This window comes from Poecilia mexicana, unplaced genomic scaffold (assembly GCF_051168715.1).
Source record: "Poecilia mexicana isolate PSO_F unplaced genomic scaffold, ASM5116871v1 scaffold_8, whole genome shotgun sequence".
Classification (NCBI taxonomy): domain Eukaryota; kingdom Metazoa; phylum Chordata; class Actinopteri; order Cyprinodontiformes; family Poeciliidae; genus Poecilia; species Poecilia mexicana.
In genome coordinates, this window is record NW_028263377.1 from 12,567,066 (window position 1) to 12,586,834 (window position 19,769).

At 39.9% G+C, this 19,769-nt stretch overlaps 1 protein-coding gene across 3 annotated transcripts in view; it reads right to left on the bottom strand.

Annotated features, from left to right (window-relative positions):
* The window catches only part of cacna1aa (calcium voltage-gated channel subunit alpha1 Aa), a 94,423-nt gene that overhangs the window by 36,796 nt on the left and 37,858 nt on the right, over nt 1-19,769 (bottom strand). For 2 of the 3 annotated variants that reach the window (XM_014997077.2, XM_014997060.2), the window contains exons 7-30: nt 16,624-16,727; nt 16,387-16,502; nt 15,489-15,533; nt 15,300-15,383; nt 14,182-14,388; nt 13,614-13,726; nt 13,369-13,481; nt 13,138-13,269; nt 12,827-12,899; nt 11,997-12,114; nt 11,725-11,792; nt 11,440-11,546; nt 9,323-9,373; nt 6,949-7,114; nt 6,082-6,710; nt 5,591-5,940; nt 5,350-5,482; nt 5,064-5,193; nt 4,641-4,700; nt 4,445-4,551; nt 2,338-2,346; nt 687-786; nt 390-550; nt 79-219 (exon numbers count right to left, since the gene is read on the bottom strand). In XM_014997077.2, the coding sequence (XP_014852563.2) occupies nt 79-219; nt 390-550; nt 687-786; nt 2,338-2,346; nt 4,445-4,551; nt 4,641-4,700; nt 5,064-5,193; nt 5,350-5,482; nt 5,591-5,940; nt 6,082-6,710; nt 6,949-7,114; nt 9,323-9,373; nt 11,440-11,546; nt 11,725-11,792; nt 11,997-12,114; nt 12,827-12,899; nt 13,138-13,269; nt 13,369-13,481; nt 13,614-13,726; nt 14,182-14,388; nt 15,300-15,383; nt 15,489-15,533; nt 16,387-16,502; nt 16,624-16,727 (3,317 nt within the window). The remainder of the gene's footprint in view (nt 1-78; nt 220-389; nt 551-686; nt 787-2,337; nt 2,347-4,444; nt 4,552-4,640; nt 4,701-5,063; nt 5,194-5,349; nt 5,483-5,590; nt 5,941-6,081; nt 6,711-6,948; nt 7,115-9,322; nt 9,374-11,439; nt 11,547-11,724; nt 11,793-11,996; nt 12,115-12,826; nt 12,900-13,137; nt 13,270-13,368; nt 13,482-13,613; nt 13,727-14,181; nt 14,389-15,299; nt 15,384-15,488; nt 15,534-16,386; nt 16,503-16,623; nt 16,728-19,769) is intronic. The other variant, XM_088008270.1, reaches the window with a different exon arrangement.

Consider the following 19,769-nt stretch of genomic DNA (forward strand, 5'->3'; position numbering starts at 1 on the left):
GGGGAAAAAAATCAGGTTATCAAATTAAAGAAAAAACTTTAATTTTCTACTCAATTTTACATAAGTATAAGAGCTTACTGCGGCCACCCCTCTCCAGTGGAAACAGTGAAGAGGGTGAGAAGGGCCCAAGCCACATTGTCATAGTGGAAATCGTATTTCTTCCACTCCCGCTTCTGCGCCCTCACTTCGTTATCACGTTCATACACCAGATATTCGCCTCTGAAAGACACATATTGCATCCTCACTAAGACAAAAAACACTACTTAGGCTTGTTCTCATATGAATATGTCTTTGGACTTCGGTGCATGTCCTCAAGACATCGGAAAGAAACAAAATGACTTCACAGACAAACAGCATCAGGCTGTCATAAAGCACTGGCACTTCCTGACCTGCAGTCGCGCTCAAACTCTTTGGACTCATCAGTGCAGTAAAAGAAACGTCCCTTGAAGAGCTGCACAGCTACCACAGCAAAGATGAACATGAAGAGTAGGTAGACAATCAGGATGTTCAGGACGTTCTTCAGTGAGTTCACCACACAGTCAAACACAGCCTGATCACGGAAAAACAGAAAGAAGTAGAGATGCCGTTTACATTTAGCATAAATCTGTAACTTGTATTCTTTCTCTTGCCAAATAGAACAGCTATGATACACCCGTTTTTGAGTTTGATTAGTTAGGTGGACACACCTTGAGCTTTGGAAGCCGTTTAATGGTCTTCAGAGGACGCAACACTCGCAGAACCCTCAAAGATTTGATAGTGCTGATGTCTTTTCCTTTACTGCTACCCCTACAGATGGACACGTAGACAAGCGCACACATCAATTAAACAGTATAAGAGCAATACAACAGCCTTAGCCTTCTGCATACCAAAATGACCGTGTGCAGCCATTTTTTAAATTTTTTTCTTTTGTTCGGCACTGATTCGAGTTAGCTCGCAATGAGTAACTGCGTCAGGGTTAAATACATAGCAACACATGCAGCATTGCTATAATATTATTACACTACTACCTTACTTCTAAGTGTGGCTTTGGCATTGTAGCTACATGCTAGAGTTAGGTGTCTGTTCAAAACTATAGTACATGCTATCAATCCTGTCTTAACACTGTTGTTTAACTCTATTCGCTAAACACTTCGCAATGTATTTCAATGCTTTACACATGTGGCTATAGCCTTGGCTTGCACATGCCCAGCCAATGGTAAAATCTATTCATGCTGCATTGAAACCTTGCTTCCATGCTGAAAGATTTTCCTTTTTCTTTTCAGCAGCAGCCAGAGTGATGGAGAAGGGTATATTTTGGAGAATTATTTCTGGAGAGTTTTGTGCGGTGTGGACTTTGCTAGACATAAATAAGTCTTCAGAAAGTGTCACTCTGTCATAGTAGATATATATTTTTTTTAAATATCAGATACACATCTCTCCCATATATTAATCTTTTGAACATATGGGAACATATATGTTTGAACATCAAAAGGCAGACTAGCTGCCTTTTGATGTTCAAACATCGACTATTATATTCAGGGGCTCTCAGCCTTGGTCTTCATGAGTACCAAGACAAACCTTGGTGAAAACCTAACACTAAATCCAAGTCATGCTCTTCTACATACACAATATGAAATTTAAGAACTACAAACATGATATGTTACATTAATTAGACTGCAATTATGCATTAGGGGAATCCTAATGTGAGCTGATTATGAGCTGGGAAACTTTACAGTAGTTTAAAAAGCTCTTTTAGCTCTCGCCAAAGATGTTTCTTTTATTTTTCGTTTTCACCACACTTGACAATTAGGGTGAAAAGACGAAGTTTAAAGGTTACCAAAGCGACAGCAGCTGTTTACACAACTGCCAACTTCTTCCAGCTGTCAGGCCAGATGGCAGTCTGCTGGTAGTTATATACAAATTTCTGACTTGTGTGCAAGACTGCACAAGTGTGCATGCTGCGCTGAGCTTTCACTCTTCACAACAAATTTAGATTTTTTTTTTTTTTTTTACAACATTCTCACCCCTTTAATAATAATAATAAAAAATGGCAATAAGTCAAATTGCAGAGATTTGTTGGGTGTCTGTCTGTCTTTTCCTCACTGATTCTGTCTTGCTTTAAACCTTCCATGAGTGCCTAATGTCGCGTCGCAGCACTGTGATCCGGCTGACACACGATGCAGGTTAAAATGAGGTTTACATGTGTTTGGAGCTGAGTTATTTCATGGTGAAAGGTACACGTTTCAGAGGTGATGAGGGATGAATGAGTAGAAGAACTGAGTGTGACGTGAAGAACAGATGCCGAGAGTGCAGAAGGAAATGAAGAGGAGAAAGACTGAGCAAGACAGAGAACTTTACCCGCCGCCGCTGTTGGTGATCCGAAGGAAGAGATGAGTGAGAAGTGAAAGACAGCAAGAGTAAGGGGAAGAGACGACAAAAAGACAAAGGGCGGGAGAGAGACACCGGATGGGACATAGAGAAAGGAGGTAATACATCCATATGAGAGACAGAGTTAGAAAAAAATACGAGGACATAAGGATTGCTCTTCATTCGGTAAGCTTTCAAAGTAACATACCCCTGCTGCAAAAGCAAACATGCACATAAACATTTCACAAGCATATTTCTAAACAAACGATAAACAAATATGTTCATTAAAATTTCCTTTAAAGGTCACCACTAAAGTTCAGTAATAAGGCATGCCTGACTAAATGGTTGCTAAAAACCGAAAACAAATTTGAATCCCTATTTATAGACACTTTTTCAACACTTAATATTAACATGTTATGAAATAAAAGCAAATGTGTTTCTTTTACATTGGTCTGAGCTCTGACTTCAGTCTCGACAAGAACCTCGGGTTGACATTGGAAATAACCAGGACAGCCACAATTGCGACAAACGACACTGCAGCTCTCAGACCTGACTGATTGGATTAAAGGAGCGATAAACATCTCAAACAAGACTACCGATCCTTTCTGGAGTGCTGCTCGATTTCCAGAAATCAAATTAAGGTGCTATCTTGATGGGTGCAAGTCTGGTCTGACTGGTTCCCATCTACCTAATACTCATTAGAGTTGTAAACCACAATTGCGGTTTAGCCTGATTAATTGGATAATTCACTTCTCAGCTAAAACCCTGTCTGACTGTCCGTACATGAATTCATACATTTGCATCGAAAGCAACTTTGAGAGACAAAAATAAAAAAAATAAAAAAATGCAAACACAAAACCTCACTCACGTGAAATGCAAACAGCTTAAATGATCCAGTTAATGATATGCATTGATCTATTTTGTACACATATAGAAAGACAAATCAATTACACTGAAACACAGGGCAGGACAGGGTGCAGGTAAAAAGATAACACACATAAAGATGAATCAGAGAGAATGACCCAGGAAAAAATCCAGTCTTCTAAATGGAGCACCACCACTGAAGCCCCTGTATTGATCATATTTTGATTTTTGAACAGTTGAAGCTTTGGAAAAAATAAGGTTTGGTCATGGGAAATCAAAATTAATGGCATTTAGCAAATAAATTAAAAAAAAAAATAGTGGTAGAAAAAGTCAATTTGAAATAAATTGAGGGTGTGAATCCGAGTATTAAAAGGGGTAAAAGTATCCCAAAAGAGTCGAGTAATTTAGTACAATAACTCTGGACTGACTGAACCATTAACTGTTATGTTGCTACCATTTGCCACAGCTAAGAGACAACATCAACTAAGACATTTCACAGTGATTGACTTAGCACTGTACAAGTTGAGTGAACGTATGAAATAACACAAATATTGTCTAATTCCACTGACTCTGTGTTTATACCCAGAGTAGCACTTAAACTCTAAGTTAACTCACTTACAAACTATTTTTGCTTCATCCCAGCCATGCAGATTAGGTAGAATTGAAAATACCTGCTTTGTTGAGGAGAAGGGCATGGAAGCCAAGTTCAGCATGACCTGGCCTGGCTTTGCATTGGGCCCACTTTAAGTTTAGAACGCCCTGGGCACTAAAGGGTTACAGGTGCAAAGGGTGGTCCTCCCCTCTCACAGGGTAAAAATCGGGTTGGTTAGGAAGGATGCAGGGGCACTATTTTCTACTAAATGCTTGAGTGTAAAGCAGGTGGAGGAGATGCTTTGAAGGAAGAGTTGCTTGAAAATAAATAAGGGTTTCAAAAATATAAGATGGACTGGAGAGAGAAAGTGGAAAATAGCCAAATGTCAAGGAAGGACAGGCAACAAATAGGTAAAAAATGGTTAACTGAGGAAAGGGTACAAGATAATGTACATGACTCGATGGTCGGGACAGGAGAAAAAGCAAAACGGAACACCAGGAAGGAATGGAGAGGAAAACAAAGAACCATGGAAAGCTAAAGAGGAGTACGAGAGGCTGCACTCCGAGGTACAGCTGAATTTAAGAAATGGGACATGATGAGGTGCAGGAACAAGGAAGGGAGAGGGAGAGGAGGGAGACTTACGTGAAGGCGAAGGCCACCAGAGCACCACTAACCACTATAAAGTCAAGGATGTTCCACAAGTCCCGAAAATAAGAGCCCTGGTGCAAGACCAAGCCCAGATCCACCATCTAGAAGAGAGACACAGTTCATATGCGGTTTGTACTTGAAACTAATAATAGAATAAAAAAAAAAATGCTAGTTTGACAGTTTGTTTTACCTTTATCAGCATCTCAAACGTGAAAACTCCAGTAAACACATAGTCGAAATAGCGAAGCACCTGTGGAATGAAAAATAAAGATCTAAGGAAGGAGAATAGTTGTGCCAAGGCAGACAAACAAACAAAAAACAAAAAAAAAACAGAAATCTATATCCACAAAATCTTTAAGACAAAAGGAACTCAAAAGTTTTGCATGACCCTCCACTCCCAATAAATTACTATGATTGTATAATAAAAAAAGATGACTCGTCTGAACTGTCCTCCCTAAAAACTATAATTTAATTACTGGTCAGATGTTTAAATTACTAGGCCAGAAAACATGTAGAAGGAAAACCAGGGACAAAAGGAAACATAAAAAAAGAAAGTGACATACATTAATATCTTCCACAGAATTGGTAGAAAAATGTTTGTTAACTTTCTTACATTGTTTCGAGGTGATTCAGGCCAGACAGGATCTTCAGCAGCCAAAGCGATACTGCTCATAGCAATGACCAACAGGATACACATCTCAAAGTAGCGTAGGGTACAAATGTAGTGGCACGCCCGCCGAAAGCTAGAAGGACACGACATTGGTTCCTGTTTAACTGCTATGCATAATGTTTTCTACTTCTGAAACAAAGGACTAACTTTAAGAGTTTAATAAATGCATCATTTGTATCATCCTGTTCATGCAAAGTTTTGATTAATGCGTGCTTAAAGCTTCTCTTACGGGTTCGTAGTGGATAAGATGAACATGGAGCTATATGGAGGCATGGGTCTGGGGCCTCCTTCACCTCCCTTATCATCATCGTCATCCTTGTCCTCCTTTGCCGGTAGAGGCTCAGTGTTCGCATTTTTATTGACTGAATCATAAGTCGAGAAAATAAAGTTTTGGTTGGGATTGGTTGGTAGTTTTTTGTTTTTTTTTTTCATTTTCAATTAGGCAGTTTTTTGTTTTTTTTCTGGCCTACCTTGAAGAATAGCGTTAATAGATGGGAAAATTGGCATGTCCACTGACGTGTAGTCAGGGTGAGGCAGCCTGATCACACTGTGCGCCCGATGATGGCCGATGTTGCCGTAGCTGTCCAGTGTGACTAAACTTCCATGAGTGCCACTGTTAGCAAGATGGAGAGCCGATCCGAAGCCAGGGGCTAATGCGTAATTGGCAACTGGGTTAGAACGACTTTGGCCAGGTGGAGAAGAGCCCGAGACCAGCTTGGTGTTCATTAGGTTGTCCATATCTTCACTGTACTGGCTATTCTGCCTGGAGAGGCTCTTTTGGATGGGTCGAGTGGTAGAGAGGTTTGGGACACTGCAATCCCTAGGAAAAAGTCATTGAATAATTAAAAAGGTGGCGGACTGATGAAAATATTACCAAAGCTGAGAAGTAAATAAAAAAGAGGGCATTTGTTTGTGGTCTGAGGACGTCAGAGCACAGTGGAAACACTGAAGAGATACTTACCTCCTTCTGTGCTGGCACATCCTCCTCCCCTCTCCCTCTGACTGATTGCCATGTCGACTTCTTTTTGGCCTCCTCTCGCCACCTTCACTGGCTCCCTGATGGTCTCCTCCGTCTCCAGCTCCGTTCATCCCCTTACTCTTATGCCTCCCTGATTTTCCGGCTCCTCCTCCACCCTCCTCCCCGTCCTCTGCATTCTTTCGATGTGACCTCGTCCTCCTGTGCTCCGACTGCCCTCCCCCTCGACTGCCACTCCGGTTGTGGTGATGGCGCCTGGGTGGCCTCTCTTCTGAGCCCGGACCTGGAATGACTGTCGCGTCCAACCGGACGTGAGACTTGTGGTGATGCTCACCTTTGCGACTCCGCCTGCTCTCAGTGGACTCTCCTCGGTCCAGGAGAGCCCTGGGTTGGCCCGAACCACCCCCGCCTCCCACTCCTACTTGACCGTGTTGGTCTTGCAGCTGCGTTTGTTTGTGGAGCTCGTCGGAGGAATGGTGCTGGGTAATACAGAGGTCCGAATTGTTGGCAGTGGTCTTGTTGGTGTTGTTGTTTCGGTTCTCACGGGGATCGACGACTAACGGTCGATCCAGGTGAGTTTTCATGTCGGGGCGGACGTGACGGGCGAAGTTGACCTACAAGAAGATATGAGGACACAAAAATAAAATATAAAAAAAAACAGATGATGGAAAGGAATGAACACAGGGAGCAAAGAAGAGTTAAAGAACAAGACATTTCATTTTCTAATCAGATTTGAAGTGCAAATTGTATATATATATATATATATATATATATATATATATATATAATGCCAGCCAGCTTGTGTACGCTGATAGCACAAGTCTAAGGGCTAATTTACGCCTGGTCCTTTACATTGTTGTGTTCTTCCCTCCCTGTCCTTGCCTTCCAGCGATCATCGGGGTCCAGCTCGTTATAGAGGGCCTCACGACTGGATGCCAGCGTCTGCTTCCTCAGCTCTTTGGTTCGCTGTTCCCATACTGATTTATTGACACCCTTGTGGTTCTTCTGCTGTTCCTTGCTGCAGGTAAACAAAGGAGGAGAAGAGAGCGTTGTTAGCATCGAGAGCCTTTGCTAGGCTGCACTTTGTGAAAACATAACACTTAAATATATGAAGATGATGACATGAAAATCAACACCAAAAATGTAGGTACGTAAAGTAGCAAGGGCGTAATGACACAGTGGGGCCCACAGACATTTACGGGACGTTTTGGTTAGGTCTATAAAAACAGGGGAGGTTCCAACAAAACGTAGCTACTGCTGTCTACACAGGTTGCCAAAGTGAAGGCCAGTTTGGCCTTACTTACTGAACCATGTGTGGACACAAGTGGAGGATAAATCTGAGGCAAGGTCTGAAATTATTGTCCACAACTGACACAACCTGCTTACACGCAATTTGTAAAATGAATAAATAAAAAAAATAAAATAAAATAAAAAAAAAAAATGTTGTGTAGTTGTCAGTAGTCAGTATTACCCTCGTTGTAGAAAACTGTCTGGACAGCTGCAGTTTGGAAAAAGATAAATAAGTTTGGCACTGAGACACTAGCTAACATCTAGCGATAGCAGACCCAAGACCAAAGTAGTTGCCATATCTCATAGATGTTCCTTCGAAGGCTACTTGATGAATCTTGATATGTCATTCATTTTCACATTAAATTTTCATGAAAAAGAAATACTAATTTAATATACTGAATTTTAAATATAAATTATTTTTATACCATATATTTTCAGTGTTACTGCACGGTGGGGCAGTAACAAAGTTCTAGGTTCGAATCCTGGTGTGGGATCTTGCTGCACAGAGTTTGCATATTCTCCCGATGCACGTTGGTTCTCTCTGGGTACTCTGGTTTGTGCTAGCTAGGCTATAACCAGGTGCTGTAGCTCTATCAGCAAACTCTGGAAGAAGCTTTGCACTAGCAGAAGATTCCAAGTGCTTTTTACCAAAACCATCCATCCATTTTCTTTACACCCTTGTCCCTTAGTGAGTTCGAGAGGGTTGCTGGTGCCTATCTCCAGCTAACGTTCCGGACGAGAGGCGGGGTACACTCTGAACAGGTTGCCAGTCTGTCACAGTACCAAAACCAATAAATGCAAAATGGAAAATGCACTGAACACATTTCCCACTGCTATCACAAGGGCAAAAAATATATATCTGTGCATCCCAGCCACAAGAACAAGAATCTTCAGCACTGCAGGTGACATTGTTAACCACCTGCGCAAAAGAGACCTTTTTTTTATTTTTGTTAAATTTTATATTTGTTGTTTCATACTTAGATGAGAGTCTGTAAGACGGATAAATGGTGGAACAACCCACAAACATGATTTGACTGTTTTCTCCCCCATCATGGTGGTTATTATTTAAATAAATGTATTTTCTGAACATAGTATGCTGTCATTCTGCTCTTCTGTTATAAGTTTGAGGAAATAAATCACCGCCGCACTTGGAGGCACTCTCGGGGAAAAATAAAAGCTTTGCTTGCCACTGGAAAGAGCTTGTGCGCATCCTTATAAACTACATGAAAACTTTTTTTCCGTGGCCTGCATCTTTTGGCTTAAACAAAGCATTGTTATCAACCAAGATGTCACTCATTGTCCCCCCTCAAAAATTGCTCTTAAACAACCGGTGGGCTCAGACTATCATCGATGTTTGATTAAATTCGTCCAATCGCCCAAATTTGGTGGACTGTTTCTGACTACCTCAACTCACTGTTCCATATTTTCATGATTTTCCACAACGGCAGAACTTTGAATGTTGTCTGCTGCAGGTAATAGACCAACTACTGTTAACAACTCCACAGAACACAGAGTTTGAAATAGCAATCAACCAAAGTGAGATCATTAAAGCTATGCCCCCAGAATCGCCACTGAGTTGACCGAATGAGTTATTAGTGACCACCTCCTTTCTTACCCTCCAAAACTACAAACGTTTACTCCATTGTCTCTTAGGGCCAGCAGTCAACCACAGTAAAGCAATAGCAGTGCTGCGTGGAGCAGGCAACAACAACAACAACAACAACAACAACAAAAAAGAACCTGTAACACAAATAAGCCAACGTAAAAGCAGCTAACGAAAGCCTGAAATGTCAGTTTTAAAGGAAAGTTAAATAACGAAGGTAAGAAAGGAAAGGAAGCTGTTCTAAAAAAAAAAAACAAGAAAAAAAAAAAACAAGGAATGGTTGTAAAGTCAAACAGAAGGAATTCAGAAATGAATTAACAAATAAATAAATACCAGTCCAGAAAGGGGTCGGATGCGTTGTGACACTCACTGTGTACTTTGTTGCTGAGGAGGGAAACAGCTGGTGAGTGAAATGGCACAAAATAACAGAAGGATTTTATTCCAAAATTGGTGACGTGTCCACCATAGCAAAGACTGAGCCAACTCAGAAAAATTGCACTGCAGATATTAATTCAGAAAAGCGTTTCATTTTCATAAATGCCAATTTGCTTTGCTTTTTTTTTTTTTTTTTTTTTTTAAGAAATTTTGACATTTTGGAATGCAATCCTTTACATAGAGACACAATACAAAATGCACATTAAACAGTCACCCAAACCACTGAGTCAGCAGTCTGCTCCACCTCTCAATCAAAATCTGTGCCATTTATGCAACGCTGGGCTTTTTGTGATATTCAAAATGTCCTTATGCGGCATGCCTCCCACCATCATTTAATGCGAGGATGCAAGGATTTAAAATAGAAAAAAAAATCACATAGTGTCTATTGAAGCGTGCGTCCATGTTCTATCTAGTTGCGATATTCAAATAATATTAAAAAGTCATACACAGCAAAATACATTTGTCATTCTGACTTTATTACGGTGTGTAATTTAATATGCTTTCATGCTAAGTAGAATATAATTAAGCTCCCAGATGATGAACATGAAAATTATGGCTATTGCCTACGTTTGTGCATTCCACTATGATGGTTTGATTTTGAACATAAAAATGCACTCTGTCGTCATGCTGTTGTTTTGCAGGGTTTTATGTAGATTTCACAGTAGCCTTCTTTCTGAGACGACCGCAGAATATCTTCTTAAAAGATTCTGTATGCATCAGTGGTGACCCCATGTTGAAAATCCCTGCTTGGAAAAGGGAAGGTCTGTTTCGAGGAGGAATTTCAATAGATTTCCCAAATCCTTTCACAAGTTTGGGATTTCAAGCAGAATTGAAAACTCGAAGTAACCTTCTGTTCTAAAATTTAAAATAAGACTTGAACATCCTCTCAGTTACAAATTCAGTCTTATTTTGCAACATATGGCCTTAATCAGGTGTCACAGGTGGAAGTTTTTATCTTTCTAACTACATATATTGGGAAACGTTCCTAGAAGCTGAATGATAGGCTGGAGCTTCTGCATGCAATTGAAACAAAGGCAAAACATTTAATGCCTGTGACTAAGACAAATACACATATGCTTACAGAGAAAGTGCAGATCTGTGGAAATTAAAGAAATAACCATAACTTATGAAATAATGGACTAAACAACAGTCAGATACTATATTTACAGAGGCTAAGGCATCAGAGGAGTATGGTCAGTGTCCACCTGTCATGTGTGTGGTCTCCCTGTTGTGCTGACCATATTGTGGTGTGAGTTTGTGTGTGTGACAGAGTGTGTGCAAGTGGGACTGTGTGAACTTTATCAGTAACAAAAGGAAAGACCCCTGTGTATCCAGAGAGAAGAGATCAAAGACTTATCTGGCTTGAGGAGAACTGGCACAGAGCAACGTGTGTGTGTGTGTGTGTGCGTGTGTGTGTGTGTGTTTTATCAGGCAATCGGGCAATGTGCCGTACTGGGTTTGGCTCTGGTAAGCTGCCTTACATCGAGACCAATGCATTCTCTCTTACTTCAACTCCTCCTTGGTGAAGAACCAGTTAGTTTGTACAAGAAATTGATCAACAAAGAAAAACCTATTGCATTTATGTATGACAGACTTATTATATATGCTCAGTTGAATTAATTGCATTTATATCATTCTAATTCAGAATACATGTCGTCTAAAGGCACTTTGCAAAAAGAAAATTCAATTAAACAATACAGGCAGATTCCAAGCCAAGCACACAGTCCCAGCGGATAATTTTAGTAGCTAGTCAAAGTACCAATAGAAGCAAAAAACAGATGTAAAAAGACACAACCAAAACAGACAAATGAAATGACATAAAGAAGACAAGGCAGTAATCATATGCCCGCCTCAGCACAAAATTACATTTTTCAACCAAGTGTATCCCTATCAACTAAAATGGGAGGGGGGAAAAGGGAAAATACTAATAAAGTAAATTCTCCTGTAAAAATTCTTGACATTCAGATGGAAAAGCTAAAAGAAAAGACATAATAGTGGCAATGACAAAAACTCACGCTGCAATGGAGAGGTTGGCGGCTGACAACGGGCTGACTTCAGCCACCTCCTTTGCTTTCTGCAGGGCAATCTTCTGGCTGGCAGCTTCCTCTTCTTCCTGCTCATCCTGCAGAAAAAGGATTATAGATGAAAATCAAGCACAACGTAAGTGAAACAAAGAGAAACTGAAAGTGCAAATAAGTGGAACAGAACAACCCTCTCCGTAAAGAAAAATAAAATAAAATCTCTGGTTTTAAAAGTAAGGAACTCATATAAAGTGTCAAGAAAACTGGGAAGTACTTTACCTTGGTCAGTTCTTGAGCATTGGCTAAATTGTCCACAGCGATGGCCAAGAACACATTTAGCAATGTGTCTAAGCACAGAGTTAAAAAAAATACAACTCCTCTGGCATCACAAAAGAGTACAATACAGTATACACCCATAAACAAACAGCAAACCACATCTTTATAACGAAGTGACAGGTTATATTAAGTATTTATTAAGTATAACTGTCAGTATTTAGCTCAGGGATTGATGTGCTTATGTGTTTCTTCACCACATTCCCGTCAAAGGATACAGTTGCCAAAAAGAGTGAGAACAATAAAGAAGACAGAGAAGGCCATCCCTTTCTGAACTCCACCCTGAGACTGGATGCCGTCATACATCACCACGTTCCAGTCCTCACCAGTGAGGATCTGTTACACAGACACACAAAATCCAACAAAGTTACTCCAAGATTCACGGATATGACACACAAAGCTCAGTCGCATTTATTGGCAACCCTTGTAAAGATGTGAAAATGACCAGAACATAGATTCAACTTTTCTTTGAAGAATATTTTTGAATTTTTAAATATCTATCTATATATATATATATATATATATATATATATATATATATATATAGCCAATTTTAAGAAACAGCTTTTAGAGAGAGACTACAAGTCACTGTTGGCAAACTTATTGATATACCAAGCAAGTGGCATAAAATGATAGGAACCAAAGCATTTTCAAATGATGTAGTTTTCTTTTCATGCTGATCAGAGCTTCTGAGAACTCCTAATTTGTAATCTACGACTCCCTGGGGTCATATTTATAATATGCGGAGCAGCTCATTTATTTTAGTAACTGGCCAATAGACTGGATAAGGATCCAGATTTGTCTTCAGAAACACTCTCCTTGTGGTCACTGCATTTTATTTTAATCAACCACCAGATGCTATCTACATACCCATTGGTTGCCTGGGAATGGTACCAGAAAAAGTATTTTCTGTAACATAGGGATGTGTAGTTTCTTCCTTTTATACTGTATGTTTATGAGCAAATTGTTAAGCCCGATAAAAACTAGTTTTTCCAATCGTTTTCCCTCCCTCCCGTCTTTCCTCTTTCAGAATATTGCCTCCGCTCACCTGAAACACCGTCATTATTGCTGCAGGGAAGGTATCGAAATTGGTCGGAGGGGTGCCATTTTCAAAATTAAACCTAGTAGGAGGTAAAAAGAAAAAAAGAAAAAGAAAAAAGAAAATATAAAAAACACAACAAATAGCAGTAAAAACATATCTGTCTCACAAGTAAAGCTCATTATGTTTCAAAAACAATTTTAAAAGATTACTCAGAAACCAGCAATTAACAGAAAGCTGTCTCTTGGCGGAAAACTGCAGCAAATGAGGTCAATTATGAGAGAAAGAGAGAGAGAGAAAGGCAAGAAAACAGCACTGACTGTCCTCCGAAGAGCTGCATGCCCAGAAGGGCAAAGACAACTATGAAGAGGAAGAGCAGGAAGAGCAAGCTGATGATGGACTTCATGGAATTGAGAAGAGAGACGACAAGGTTACGCAACGATGCCCAGTACCTGGAGAGAGGAAGTGTGTAATAAATTATGCTTAATGGTGACGGCAACAGGAAGTTGTGTCATTTTTAGATGGTAAGGGATAATATTTCTCTGACTCACTTGGTGACTTTGAAGATTCTTAATAACCTGAGAGCCCGTAGCACGCTGATGCCAAACGATGTGCCCGGTTGGATGATTGACCACAACACTTCAAATATGCTGCCACAAATCACCTAGTGCAAATATACAAATGAATAAGTAAATAAATACATTATACACACATTTTGCATTTACAAATGTGAGTTGCTTTTTCACTTAAACGTTTGAACAATTTCTCAGTTTTTCAGTGCAACGCAGGATCTCACAATGCAGTCGAAACAGTTGAAGGAGGAGTTGAGGTAGGCCTGTTTTCCGAGGCCGTACATTTTAACACACATCTCAGTCAGGAAAATCCCCAGGAAGATGAACTCAGCATAAACTGCAGATGGAAGAAAACAGTAAAAAAAAATATACATTTTTAAATTTTAAAATGGCAAAGTTTTGATCTGATTTCCAAGCTTTGGTGCAAAGAAAATTTGAGAGAGATTATGTCAGCCAACCAATTTGTCTGCATAGTGGATTTATCTCAGGTACATGAAGTGGGAAGGAAAGTGTTAAAGGTAGAGCCTAGTTAAAACGATGGTCAGCAGTTTACATCTGCATGTATATGATATACATGCAGATTCAGATATGCAGCTCCTGGTTACTTCTGGATATACTTGTTTGTTGATGGCTATGTCAGCTTTTTCATGGATTTAGCCAAATTACAGAAAAAAATAAATAAATAAAAAATGTGCTAACCCACTTCCTTTCTGTAAAGCTGTGATGGCAGCATTTGTGTGTTTGCGGGGATAATCTTGTACATAAAGAGAGCTTGTGTTCCCTCCTACTCACATAGAAAATCTGAAAGTGGTTCAGGCTGGTCGTAGTGCACTACAGCCACACACAGTGTGTTGAGGCCCACCAAACACAACACGGTCCAGTAAAACGCCTGGGACTTGACGACTCGTCGTACAAAGAAGCGAAACCGCCGCTCCCGCCGCTTGGAGGTTGAGCCTTCGAGTTTGGAGCTTTTCAGACTGGCACGAGCAAACGGTGAACCTGGAGAATATTAATCAAGAGGTAAACAATTTAACCAGTACACAAATCACTTCACTTGAACGTGCAGCTCTCATAAGTAAAAGGGCAACATAGAGTACATCAATAATAAATGTATAACCTCTAGGGTAGTCATGAAACCAATATAAGGTCACAGTAAAATCATTCATGACCACAGGAATAAACATTAACCTTATGCTTCAGTGATTCTTTGACTAAAAGGAACATAGAGATTGTTTTGTTGGGTGGCAAATTCTGAACAATGTATATATTTTTAACGTTACTGATTAGCAAATTCAGTAACGTTTTTTGACGTTTTGTCCGTTTACAATAAACTGCCCCTGAAAGTTTATTGTGAAGTGAGAGTAGAAGGACGCGTTAGTTTAGAAAAGTAAAAAGTGTGGCATCTGTTTCTATTCAGCCTTCTAAAGTCAACACGTTGCAGAACTACCTCTTTTATTTAGCCTTTTTGCAAATTTGGCACTTACAGTTGCAAGCCTTCTGGAGGTCTTCTATAATTCAGGTTTGGATTTAAATCTAACTAAAAAGTGTTACCGTGCATGAACAGGATTTGATCTAAACCCAGATTGTGAAGTACTGGGAAATGTAACATTACAACTAAGGCATGTAGAATGAAACTTAAGGTCACTCTCTTTTGCAAGAAGATCCGAAGACATAAAACTGAACTGAAACAATAACGTCTTGTTAAAGACGGGGGGAAAAAGACGGCATGGAGGGAGAAATGTAATACCAGGAAGAACACAGCCGTACAGAAGAAGACAGAAAAGCAAAGGGCAGAAGAAGGGAAGAGACGGTGGTCAGATAATACTGAAATGCAAGATAAGATACCATCTCTGTGTACCTGAGGTTTGTGTGTGCTTGAGACAGATTAAGTGAGACAGGACATAACTTACCCAGTGCCAGATCTCCCTCTCCTTCCTCTGGATTGAGGAGCTCCGCTTTGCTCTTATGGTTTTTTGTAGCTCTTCTACGAGAACCTGTGGCAAGATAACACTTTTTTTTAAGCCAATAAAACTCATGTTGAAATGCGTGGTTTACAGACTGGAAAAGCTCAGTAATATGTGCGCAGCGTTATTACGTACCATCATAATCATTTTCATTCTCATCGTCTGCCAAGATGACCTCTTCTACAAAACAAAGAGAGAAACTGTTACTGTCAAACATATCTTCACGTTTTGGCGTAACAGCAGCAAAATCAAGCCGAGCATCAGTTTAACACTAAGAAGAAGACTAAAAATATCAAAAAGTAACTAAGAGAGAAACTTGTTTGTTTTGTACATATAACAAACATTTGAAACTGTGGATCTTGAATATGAAAGTAAAATCATGTGTCTGTGTGTGCCTGCTGCTCTGACTTCACTCCAAAGACACATGTGACAAAGGATCAATGCTGTCAGATATGAGTGATTTCACTCAACATCAAACAAAAACGACAACTGTGTGCCTTGGGTTATTTATCCGTACCTTTCAGTTTTCACGCAGGTGAAAACTGTTTAAGAAACTCAAACGTCTGTTTCCATTTTTATTTCTTTTTCTCTTTCTGATGATAAGCCTTCCATCCCATCCCTCTTTCCCATAAGCATCTGCTACACATTGAGTGTAATGTAATCAGGAATCGGAAGAATCACACAATTAATTTGGTCAATTGACTACGCACTTCAATTAAAGTGTTGCGTATTTATTTTTTGATAAATCGCTCTTACCTATTATGAAATAATAAAATTATTTTTTTTTTAGATCAACAAATACAGAATCTATTAAAACGGCAAAAGTAAATTACACCTTGCTATGTAACATTATCGTTGAATATCGTTCTGTGACGAACTATTGAAATCGTACAAAGCGAGATTCCAGTTTGTTGTTTGCCAAAGGATGAAACCAAACGTTCTTTTGATGGAATAATTTCAGGTGAAGGGAGGTTTTCGGATGGCCTCATTTTTCTCCAAGACGTGTGAAGCGCGTGCGGTGAACTCTCCGTACCGGCCTTGCAGATCCACTCCAGGTACCCATTGAGTTCCCTCTCAATCTGCTGCTGTCGTCTGAGCTTCAGGAACTCTCTCCTGTTCTCCACACGCTCCCTTTCTTTGGCAAACTCCCTAAAGAGAGAAACACAAAAGAAAATGACAACTTTATTGCGGACAACATTGATCCAGCTTAGGAAAATTAGCTAATTGCATTGTACATTGGCTATGATGTGACATAAACTTCCACGCTTACCCTGACAACACGCCAAGCACCAGGTTGAGCATGAAGAAGGAGCCGATGATGATAAGCGGGATGAAATACATCCAGTTCCATGCGCTCCCTGAGGCGTCGTTGCTCTGGAAACACACACCCAGACAATTTGCAGAGTAGTCTGTGTTTTGCTCTCTGCTCCTTTTACTGGTTTATGCCAACGGATATGTCACGTGTCCGGCTGATTACCAACAAAATCAACTATTAAACAGTTAGATAATTACAGAAATGAGGCACATATGAAATATTTCAAAGTAGACTTTAGGTGGCAAAGCAGAGAAACAGATATAATAAGTGAACTAAAACAGAGAATTGATGTTGATGACGTGTTTACTGGAATCCCAGTTCAGCTTGAAATAAAAAGTTGTTCCAAGGATTTTTATGTGATACATTTATACTTTTGATATTACAAACTTAAGTGACTTTTACTACCTGAAAATCAACCTGCTAAGAGTAGGCTTCCAAATGTAACGCTCCATATGCCGTAGAAGCAGAAACACCAGAATGACATGAATGTGCTTGAAGTCATCTTAATAAGTAAATGCATCTCTGCCACTCTATTTAGCTGCACTGTCAAAGTAAATAATATATAAGAAATGCTTTTCTTGTTCCATCTCTGCTCCTGACATTTTCCGGTTTAGGGAACTGTTTTCCTTATTCTCATTAGAGCCTTCGTTTCTTGTGTCCATAATGTTTTTAAACCATATCTAATCACTCCAAATTATTGTATTTTTTATGTCTGCACACCTCCCATTCTTTATCCATTCCCATCCCCTCATTATCACTGATTGGCCTTTCCGGAAATGTCTTCTTTTACTCTTTCTGCCTTGGACTGTCGTCTCCCAGTCTCAAGTCACCCATCTCCCCCCTCATTCCTACCACCTGCATGCAAGCCGCTGCTACTGCTGTGTACTCAGAGTACTGCAGACCTTTTTTTTTCTGCCATTAAACTTTTATTGCTCCTCTTCCTCAGCAGCTGCAAGAATAACTTGGACTGAACAGGCTCTTTTAAATATGGAGCAGCATCGGGAAGGAGAGGCACGACGAGAGAGTGCAACAGACAGGGGAGAGCAGCAGAGGGATGGAGGGGAGAAAGATTAGAACAAACAGACATAGCAAACACTGAGTAGCAATTAGCAAAAGACGGAGTTGTCGTTTTCACGCAAAAAGAAGTATAGAGCAAAATTCTGTCTACATATTTGCCGTCACTTTGGCAGAATGTATTTAAATATCCTGGTTTTCTAATATCCTCCTGACTACCAGGAAAAAAAATATTGTCCAATCACCATTTTTTTTAAATCCCACATTCTTCGTAAGGTAATAAAAGGTTTTATGCACTTACTTTGTCTCGTCCCATAGAATGTGTTATTACTGATGAACACAATTTTTATGTATTAGAAAAAGATACGAACAAAAGTCCCACCCCTTCATATGTGGTATCATTGAAAAGCCCTAAATGTCCTCTCCAGATACCAAAAGGAATTAATTCAGTAGAATGCAGGGAGTGGGAGATATTCAAGTTTAGAAATGTCCTCTACAGAGGACAAAAATGAACTACTGGTAGTCAGGAGGGTATAGACTCAACTTTAAGCATTGTCCATGAATTTTGAACAGGGCTGGGGAACAGGGTTTTAGGAAGACTGATGTTAACATACTTTATTTGTTCCAAGTCTCGTTGTGATGTGTATTTGATATACATTTTCTGTTGGAACACCTATTTGTGTCTAAAGATCAGCCATCTGACCCAAACACTTTCAACCTCATGAAAGGAAATCTTATAGAAAGTTGAGGAAAGGGGAAACACTCAGCAAATGATAAACAGGTCAGCTAAAAAAAAATTATATGTTAAAGATATTCAGAAAATGATAATATTGTGAAAAAAAACGATGCTGTCTGGGTCTCTGGGCAACACAGTCATGGGGAAGACTGCTGACTTGACAGATGTCCAGAAGACAGTCACAGATACCCTCCACAAGGAGGATGAGCCTCAAAAGGCCATTGCTAAAGAGGCCAGTTGTTCACAGAGTGAATATTCATAGACAGTTCAGTGGAAGAGAAAAAGTGTGTGCAGCAGAAACAGGGAATCTCTCCGTGTTCTCCTTGCTGGTTGTTTCTCTGGATTTATGGTTTTTGTTCTGTCTTGGCTCCATTGTTTTTTTTTTTAAAGTTTCAGTCACCTTATTTTATTAAACATTCATCATCAACTCTCGGCTCTCGCATCGGGGCCCTACCTTAAAACCACACCCCATGACACAAATCCTTTTTGTGGGCTACCGACGTCGCAATTTTGGTCTCAAGAAACTCCTGAACCGGAGACAAGTTCAGAAGCGTCTTAGCTGGACTGAGGAGGAGAATAAGAAATGGACTCTTTCTCGGTGGTCCAAAGTCATTTCATTTGGAGATCAAGGTCCCAGAGTCTGGAGTAAAATTAAAGCGGCTCAGATTCTTCGTTGCTTGAACATTTGTCAGTGAGGTTAGAGGTCGCTACGTCACCCTCTGGTGTTGCTTCATCGTGTTCACCGAAGTCCACAGTCAACACAGCCATCTATCAGGAAATTTTAGAGCACTTCATGCTTCTGCTGACAGGCTGCGTGGAGATGCTGATTTTATTTCCCAGCAGGTCTTGGCACCTGCCCACATTGCAGGGATTTATTGGGTGCTGTCAAAAGGAAAAGGAGAGCCACCGCACTGAACAATACTGATGACCTGAAGGCTGCGATGAAAGTGACCAGGGCTTTCAATACACCTCACCCAGTCACCCAGGATGACTGTCTCCACGCCACACCGCACTGATGCAGTAGTTTGTGCAAAAGAACCCAAGATCGAGAATTAAGTACATAGGGGAAAAAAACAACAACATACTTTTAACAAGAGTGATATTCCTGTGTAACACATCTGTTTTTACTTACTTTATAAAATATCAAAATTTCAGTGAGACTGACTTTTGGGCAATCACTCTCTATAAGTCTTGCTAACCAAAATGACAAGAAAGAGAAGCTTGAAATGTTTCACGCTATGTGCAACGAATCCATATAATATATTAATTTCACTTTTTAAAATGAGTGACTAAAAATCTTTTCACAATATAATTTTTTTTTTTTAGATTTACCTGTACTGGAAAGTATTCT